Source organism: Azolla caroliniana, unplaced genomic scaffold (genome assembly GCF_043228905.1).
Source record: "Azolla caroliniana isolate FFs.n. ecotype wild unplaced genomic scaffold, voAzoCaro1.0.p SCAF_16, whole genome shotgun sequence".
In the NCBI taxonomy this organism is placed as follows: Eukaryota; Viridiplantae; Streptophyta; class Polypodiopsida; order Salviniales; family Salviniaceae; genus Azolla; species Azolla caroliniana.
In genome coordinates this window covers 4,108,153-4,117,721 of record NW_028230451.1, presented here as the reverse complement: position 1 = coordinate 4,117,721, position 9,569 = coordinate 4,108,153, and the positions used below count along the sequence as shown (strand labels likewise).

The following is a 9,569-nucleotide window of genomic DNA, read 5'->3' as shown; positions in this document are numbered from 1 at the left end:
GAGATCTGTTGATTGTTGATTGGAGTCAGTGAACTCTAGTGGTTTTTCCCCGATTACGGTTTTCCACATTAAATTTGTGTGTCTTTGTATTTACTTTTCTATTTGTAGCATGTGTTGTGTCTTTTGTTTGACGGAAAGACTCCTAAGTGGATAGTGGTAAACTTGGTAGTCAGCCGATGGTAGTCAGCCGATTCCGATCCTATATCTCAACATGGGTGAGGTAAAATGAAATGCTTAGTCTTGGCTCAAACGGTCGATGGGTCTGTGCTAAGTATACAAAGTATCCCTCTTGGGTCAAATCCCTAGTGGTTCTACTCCAAGCATGTGTATTTCGCAACGGTCCAACTCTATTGAACTACTTCCTCTCTACAAATGATTATCTTGCCCTCTATACAATTGTTGTGGAGTTGAGATTCATTTCATACCCTATGGATCAAGCATGTTGCTTCCATGTGCAACTTTACATGTTCAATTTCTAAAGTATTTTGGATGTGCGCAATTCCTCAACAAGATCATTCAAGATGTAGATGACACAAAGCTATGCATCCACATAGTTGGCATCTTTAACGCAAAGTTCGTGCATTGTTTCTATGTCATCCTTACACAAGTTACAAGGGGCATTTTAACAAATGTTTATTCAATGTTTATGTACACGAGATCTAAATGCATGCAAGGTGACAAACCATTGCAAAACACGCCAAGGTAATCTTATCACATAAATGTATTGGAAGATTCCTTGCAATCTATACCAATTTAGGCATTTTGCATATTCCATTAATGGGATGCTTTCACCAATTATTGCACTTTCATGATTCATCAAAGACAAGGATAACTAAGACGTAGCCAATGATATCAAGCATCACGTCAACCAAGTTCATATTTGCTATTGGTCAAACTCCTGACTTTTCTTTTTTCTTTTTTCTTTTTTTCAAAAAGATTTCCTTCATTAGTATTAAGAAAAGCGCCGGAGGGCTACAAAAATGTAAACTAAGAGAATATTATATACAAAAGAAGTGGTCATGGCAAGGACCAGGGGTGATGATATTTCCATAACGGTCCTTGAGAGGAGACTGTGAACAGAGGCAACTTCCTCCATAATTGCAGTAATTGTTTCCTCTACAAACTCTTGGCTATTCTCCTTGAGAATACTATCAACAATATCCTCACAAAGCAACAAAGATACTAGTACCTAGATTTACAAATGTTGTATGCGTCATTGCAGAATCTCAAAAAGTATTAAGAGTAGCATATATCTATTAATAAATCACATAAACCATCAAACATTCAGTCCAAGCCCATGAAGACAGCTTAAAGTATTAACCAATTCCACAAACAGCCAAGGACATCATAGTATATCCAGAACCTAAAGTTACAGCATCAATAAAGATCAACCTTAAGAGTATCATACATGCGTGGCATTGTCACCATTGATCATATCATTAACCAGATATATTTATACATCTATTAATATTGGTGACAATCATTTAATGGTCACATATCTATTGGTACCATGTTTTGCCCAGTGGTTCTTCAAGTCAACAGGTTTGGTTATGTCTATGCCAATGCATCCTAGTCTATCCAAGAGCTTCTTGAATGCACCACCACTCATTTTCCGACCAGCTAGTCTTGATCCTGGTTTTGCCTGGTTCATTGGTAGTGGGTATAAGGAAACAAAGTTGGTGCAGCATGCTGATTGCCAGCCTCCACTACCCCACCTGTAACACTGTTGGTTGTTCCCCGTACACGAGCAAAACGGGATAGGGATTGATAATAAATTATGTGGTGCCACATAAGCAACACATTTGAACACATCCTTTTGCTTCACCTTCTCTGATCTGTTACCTGTTTCCATCTGAGCTGGTGATTTCCGTCTCTTCCTCGACGAAGATTTGGATCCCTTCTTAGTTGTGTTTATAGCTCCGCCACCAGATTTTTGTTTCACATTAAACTCTTTACACAATTTCTTATCCTGCTGCATTACTTTCTTGGCTCTGGACTTGGTTGCTACAAGATTGCTGTGATGAATCTCACAATCATTACTTGGTAAACACATTAAGTTGGAGCCTGATGGAGGCCTATTCATTGCAAAGTGAACAAGTTGCATGAGCGTTGCAGCATTTTCATCATCAGCATTAATCTGCATTTCTGATAGAGCTGCCAGGGCATCATCACGCTCTGCCCATGCTACATCTCTATCTGCATATGCCAAGTCTCTCTGCATCAAAGCCACATCTCTTTCACTATACGCAGTCTTCTTTTCATCTCTCGCTGCATCCCTTTCAGCAATTGCAGAATCTCGTTCAGCCATCACTTCTGCCAGTTTTGTGGATGGTTGATCTCTAAAAAAGTCTTTCAGATATGTTTGATCAAAGTTGGCCCAATGTCGAAGCTCCATCTTTGAAAGATCTTCCATTAGGAACAAGTATTACTTGGATAGATATTATTAATTACTAGTGATGACTTGAATACTTGAAAACTATGTTTCCATAGGAGATCCTGGAAAACCCTGGAAGCAAAGATACAACCCAAATTTAGAACAATTTTTAGTTTACAATTGAACCATGAGAGAAGTATGAGATTCGAAATTGCTGTGAAGATAAGGGAAGATTCTGTTTAATATGCAATAGAGAATCAGTTACAAAGGACTTACAAGTTACAATTACCAAGGGCCAAGGCCGAAGCCTATTTTGTATTGGCTCTTTGGTCAAGCGCCATATAAACCTTTTAGAACAGATGTAGTTCCAAATTTGAACTTTGATCTACATGAAAATTTGCATATCTTTCATTAGAAATGACCACTCATATACTTAAAATACTATAGACACACCAAAGAACATAGCACTTATTATGCAGATTTTGAGGCCATTATCATGCAACATCTGACCTCATTATCTAATCCTTCATATATGAACTTCTTATATCCACCTACATAACTCAAGTTTATGATATTTCTTTAGGCTGAAGATACCACTTCCGAAAAAATTGAGGACAGGGCAAAACATTTCAGTGCTGGTTCTCCTCATTAATACATGAACTTCACATATCCATCTACATAACTTAAACTACATTATATTTCTTTAGACTGAAAATCATCAACCTTTGCTAGATAAACACTTCCAAAAAAATCGATGACAGGGCAAAACATTACAGTGCTGGTGAAATATTTCAGGCATTTCACCCATTTGACATTTTAGTTATTTTATGTTGGTTTCTGACAACTATCACTGAAATGACAAAAGCTGTAGAATAATGTTCCAAACCTTTATAAGTGAAAACCTTGAAAGAAGAGAAAGAGAAAGATCTATGAATTATTTCAATCATTATGGAGGATGATGCTTCAATTTCTAGACTCAACTGGTTCTCATGAATTAGGCTATTTCTGGGGATTCTGGGGAGTTACACCAATTCGCTTTATCTTCTCAGTTATATTTTGGTTGCATTGTTTTGGGTGCTAATTTGTTGTATGTTTTTCATTGCACCTCTTTTGGGTACTTGATTTTCTTCCAGTTTGTAATAGCTCATTTTGTGCAGAAATGGAAATCATTGGGCGAAGTGGTGATTCCAAAGTATTTTTTCGCACAGTTAATGTAACCCATACTTTCTCTGAAACAAACAAGAGCAAGAAAAAGTAGAAAGGAAAAAGGGAGTTCTAGTCAAAATAGACAAAATGCAAAATGCACACAGGAAGAACTGAGTGCAAATTTAATCTGTATCTTTCTTTTTGGCAAAGAAATATAGCTCGTATTACCTGTATTGAAATCCATCAAAATCTGCTAACTAGCCTAATTATAAGTACCAACATTACTAAAACACCCATGCCTGCAGTGGAAGTGATAGGAATCATGGGGAGTATAAAGCAACAAATAAAAGAGGTCTATCAAAGTAAATTTATAAATGGGAAAGTCTTGACATATAATTCTTGAGAAAACAGGTCCTTTTGAGGAAATCAACATGAACTACGCATAAGGAGTAAGGAAATTATATGCAAACTTAACATGAAGTGCCTAGCTCAAGAATTGCAAGATAACAAAGAACATATTAATTCATGTCATCAATGCACGAAAATACATCCCAGGTCATAAAATAACAAATCCTTTGCCATATGCTGTGTTCTTTTCCTTGCAATCAGTCATACAGTTCAGACATTGCCAAATTTCTGGATTATATGCTTCTCAAGACTACCAAGAAGTGCACTGAATCTAGCACGATAATCTTCAAGGATAGTGATTAACATCTTTACCAATAACTAGCTTTTTCCCAACTCATAATACTTAAAAGTATGTTTGGGAAGAGTGTAAGAATTTAGAAGATTTAACAGAATATTATACCCACGTCCCTAAAGCTTGGAGTTTAGAAGCTTTTTCAGCAAGTCGCTATATAGGTTTTTGCACACGGACCCCCAAGAGTGAATAAACAACCCTAAACCCTCTGCTTAAAACCAAGCTTCTGAAATCCTAAACCCTTCATGTTAATGACCATATTAACATTTACCCTTGGGATTCACCATCGTCCAGTTCAATTTTTTATTTTATCATTCCATAGTGACGCTTTTCACTCCAACTAAACCTGCATGTTGGACCTGGGTCGTAACTCCAATCATCAGGCGTACTTCAAACACATAAAATCACCTTACTTCTAGAGATAATCAAGTAATGAGTCTCTGGCAAGAAAAAATAGCCATGTACACTTACATATGTGGTAATTGAGTTTATTACTAAATTATCAAATTTATATAGCAAATAAATTACTAGCATCATGTACAGAATGAGGAATGGGTTCACAGGCTATGATTCTTTGGTCTTTGGCCCTATACACGATCTCAAAATTAATGGTTTTACATGGTGAAGAATGTCCAAACCTCAAGGAGCTCTCTACATGATTGATGCTAGAAGAAATTAAGAATAATGCAAGCATAGAAAAGACAAGGATGTTTTTCCTTTTTAGTATGACTTCTTTGAAGAGATAAAGTTGTTAGGAAAGCCCTTGTACATTTTAAAATCCATAGCTTCTTCTAGAAAGATTGAAAAACAGAGACAGACAGATGAAAAGAAAGAAAATCATCAAGAAATCATATATACACACAGATATGCATTCACATGTGTATTATGATCATAGTCAAAAAGAGATAATAATAATAATAATAATAACTATCAAGAATATACACATGCATGCACGTATATAATAATTCTTACTCCCGCAAAAACAAATCAGCATAACATTTTATTTTTCTTCCATATACTTCAGTTCTCAATTCCTACAACATTTGTTTTCTCTTACAGTTCTTTTTTAGCACTAATGTGTTGTTTTATATTTCAGAGAAAAACTTATTTTGTTGCTCTATGCTACATCAAACCAAACTTTTCTACATAATAAGAGGTATATAAACCTTTTTTTCTATTGATCTGGTGATTCCCATGTGTTTTCTCATTCTTGCATAGATTTTTTACATAAAAAAACTTCAGCATGAAGAAACACATTTTAATCGCTTAAAAATGTTTGTATTTCAAATCAATACACATTCAATTGGAAAACTTGGAGACCACATACAAAGATATCATCAACAAAACAAATAATGTAATTAAATGTCAGTAATTCTTTGTTTCGCTATTGGCACCATTTGAAAAGACATTTCATGCAAATCAAGACCAGAAATTTGGTACTTGTTAAATGATTGTTTTGTCACTTGCACATTTAATTAATTGACCCAGCACATTGGTAGGAAAGAATTACCTGTGGAGTAAGATAACCCAAAGTATTTGATGAAATGGTATTGAAAAATTGGAACCCATTCAAATTTATTGGAATCTGGATACATATGGATTAAAGTAACTGTATATATTTAGAAGTTTAGTGTGTATATCAGCAATTGTCATGTGTGAACGAGGTTTGTTCTAGCCGTTGTGTCATGTACCTATAGATACCTGTGGATTAAGGCATTTGTATGTGTTTTGAAGTTTAGCATTTGCATATCAGCAGTTATTGTAAGAGAATGAGGTCAATTCTAGCATGGTATCACAACCTAGGGTCTGGGTTCAGTATATATGCTCACTTCGATAATTGTTTTGGGAGTGGTGATATCCAACACAATGGAAATAGGTGAATGGAATTAGAACTGGACAATTGTGTACCCAGGGGATAAAAAAACTAATGCTAATAATTATGAAGCTGTATCTGAAACCGAGAAAAAGAAGTGGCATATTATAATTTAACAGCTAACTCATGTCAGAAAAAACTGATTTGCTTTTATGTTCCCTACTATTACAGTTTCTAACATAAGAAAGTGGTATGGGACACAAAAGTGAGAAATTTCAAAAGAGATGACACTTATGAAATGGGCAGCAATCTCTCCTTGTTTTTTCTGTAGAATTTTTGGACCTTTTATCTTCTTTCTTGGTCAATAGGACTTCTGAGGAGACAAAGTTTCTTGTGTCTATTCATTACCTTACAGAAATTAAGGTTTATGTCAATTAGAGTTCCAAATGTTGGATGTTTGCAGCTCAACTGTGGAGTCATGCTCACTCTTCGAAGAGAGACTGGGCTGGGACCGTGATTGCTATTGTAAATACCCGATTTTGTTGGAATAATACGAACAATACCAGCGAGGTGCCAAGGTTTTCACTTACCTTACCCTCTCTGGCTTCAAGTATTCTTAATAGTTATCAAAAAGTGGGTCAAAGATGATAAAGCATAAACAAGTTAACACCACCTCAACGTTGTTCAAGCTGGTTTATGCAGTCTAATTATCAGGACCACCATCACCTTTCTGAAGGTGCTAGGCTTGTGGTTCATTCGCAATACATCTTCAGAAGTTAGAGCATAATTCAAGCAAGACAAAAAGTATAGATAGAGTTGAAAATTCCAACTCACGATGTTGAAAAAGGAATATTGGAAGAATACGAAGATAGTGAGAACATGCTGTTTAGAACTACACTTGACATGCCTCATAGATTCGACGGACCATAATACAAGATCAGTTAGGAAGTACTCAAAAAATCTTCCAAGGAACAAAACAAGTGACTTCTTCAAAAGAACCTGCCTTCAAGACACCAGTACGAGGTAATATTTCAACTTTTATGCATGGTTACATACAGCCACCATCTGCAAAAGAAGGAAAAATCCCCAACCCTGAATATCCAAGGCAATTTGGTTAATGTGGAGGTGGATCACGTTCCCTGACCATGGTCCAAGATGGGCAACCAATGGGGATGGAAACATATATTTATTCACATAACCATTGCATATGGGATGCAAGGAAGCAACATATTTGAGGAATGCCAGGTGTCCTGACCCCCCTCAAGCAGACTTGTTGGGCCATCATCATACTGACAAATGGGTTCTTGCGACATTATCAGCAAGACAAACAATTCCTAGAAAAATCAGAAGATTTCAAGGGTAGAGGTTCATTTGTTACATTTGAAACATTGAATGAAACATGGATAGCACTAGAGCCTTATTCTTTGTTAAAGAATTAGATGTTTGAAAACAATGCAAGAAAACATGTTTACAGGGAAGCTAACAAACGGTGTTTCTTGTTTTTTGAGTTTACAAAATAGTTCTATGATAGGCTCGAAACCATGGATCAAACTGTTTGAGAGATTTGTTTACCATACAGCAACAGCGACAAACAGCAGAAACATTGTCACAGCAATGTGTTAGGTTAGAGAGAGAGAGAGAGAGAGAACCTGGTAATATTGTAAAATTGGGTTTGTTCGCCATGATCTGAGGATCTGGATCTGAGACAATAAACATAGTTAAAAACGAGTTCGTCCAGCATTCCACAAAGAAACGGGAAATGTGTAGTTTGCAGAGCAAAACAAACACACACACACACAGTCAATTAACTGCTCCGCGACACCTGAGCTGCCATGAAACCTCTGTCTCTCTTCAATCTTCTCTCTCTGTCGTTTCTTCCTCTGTCTCTCTCTCTCTCTCTCTCTCTCTCTCTCTCTCTCTCTCTCTCTGGCATCTCAACTCGATGATGACGTGGACACGTTCCACTCGATGACGTGGACCCGATCCCACGTGGATGCACTAGCCACGTGGATGAAGTGAAATAAGACTTGGGGTGACATCTATGTCGGTCGGCCGGCCGATCAAAAGAAATCCGTGCTGCTCTACGGCCACAGTTTCCAAACGCATGTGCCACAACACGACATCAGTAGTGCATCAACTCAAAACCATTAGTATTCCCTCCAAGTTTCACTTCCATTTCATTTTATTTGGGGCACTACTCGGGCCAATGAAAGTAGCAAGATTCTACTACTATGCTGGCTACCCCAAAGAAGAACTATTGACATTTTGGAATCGTTGTACAAGATCTGATATTTCATGAGGTTGTAAACACATGTGGTCTAAGAAGATACAAACAGGGATTATTGGACTCCACATTCTGCCGCAAGTACTCACATGAGATTGAATGATGGACTAGTTTAGTATATGATAATATGACAAACGGTGATGTGTCTCAGAAATAGGTCATTAAAGCTCAATAATAGGATAGTGATCCACTATTGAGGACATATAAGTTGCACATTTTGTATGAGAGAGAGAGAGAGAGAGATGAGTGAATAAGGAAGAAAACAAATCGCAATTATCTAGTGCAATATATATAATTCCTCCTTGAATCTATGTATTTTGTCATTCTTTTTATATGCACACAGCACACATAATGTAGGTGAGGGTAGGTCATAAATATTTACATAAGTGAAGGGTATGTTCACTAATGTTAGAAAGGGACTAATGTGATTGGATAGAAGGAAGGATAGTTGCATGCTCTCTATCATGATCTTACAAACCAATTAATGGAGAGTCTTTTTCAAAAGCACATCTATTCAAGGGCCCTAGGAATAAGTATAAATATGAGGCCTAGCTACCCTCATAAAACACATTAAATCCGAAGGCTGACCCCAATGGTGTGGGCTAGATGATCGTGTTACCTATTCGAAAGGTACTAGTCATCCTAATATCCATGAGTACAGAACCTCAGTGGTAGGCTAGCTATGTCTTGATCATAGCTCAAGGGTGGTCGGGAGGAACGGGTTCTTCTATCCAATCCATAGTACGTAAAATTCGTGTTCGTATGCCATATCATTCGTTTTCATACGTTGGAAAACGAACATGAATGATATGCAAATATTCGTGTGTTTTTTTTTTCATTTTTTTCATTTTTTTTTTCATTTTTTTTTCAATTTTTTTCAATTTTTCCCTCTTTTCTCCCTTTTCCTCTGCACTAACGCTACGCTCTCTTCTCCTCTACAACCTAGCCTCAAACGATTTGCGATTCTGCAGAGTGCATTCAACCTTCAGGTATATTTAGTGTAGAAATATGGTTTTAATTTCAGTGATGAAATTTCTGTGCTGAAAAATCAAAAATTTCTGTGCTAAAAAATCAAAAATTTCATCACAGAAATTTCTGTGATGAAATTTCATCAACGAAATTTCAGTGATGATTAAAATTTCTGAAATTTCAATCATCACTAAAATTTCAGAAATTTTGATTGAAATTTCTGAAATTTCTGTGATGAAATTTCATCATGAAATTTTTGAAATTTCTGTGATGAAATTTCATC

The 9,569-nt window shown here is 36.4% G+C and overlaps 1 protein-coding gene across 7 annotated transcripts; it reads right to left on the bottom strand.

The window, feature by feature from the left end:
• Nucleotides 1-1,283: 1,283 nt before the first annotated feature.
• Nucleotides 1,284-7,958, bottom strand: LOC147853672 (uncharacterized). 7 transcript variants are annotated; one of them, XM_087332235.1, is made up of 4 exons: nt 7,830-7,957; nt 7,683-7,733; nt 2,651-2,759; nt 1,284-2,506 (listed from the first exon to the last, which is right to left on the bottom strand). In XM_087332235.1, exon 4 carries the CDS (start codon nt 2,411-2,413, stop codon nt 1,481-1,483), a length of 933 nt encoding a protein of 310 aa, XP_087188361.1. In that variant the 5' UTR covers nt 2,414-2,506; nt 2,651-2,759; nt 7,683-7,733; nt 7,830-7,957; the 3' UTR covers nt 1,284-1,480. The 7 variants fall into 7 exon arrangements, 6 of the variants coding, with proteins under 6 accessions (XP_087188361.1, XP_087188359.1, XP_087188358.1 ...); XM_087332233.1 differs by adding an exon at nt 4,492-4,608 and having other exon boundaries at nt 7,683-7,937; XM_087332232.1 differs by adding an exon at nt 4,492-4,579 and having other exon boundaries at nt 7,683-7,937.
• Nucleotides 7,959-9,569: the final 1,611 nt, after the last annotated feature.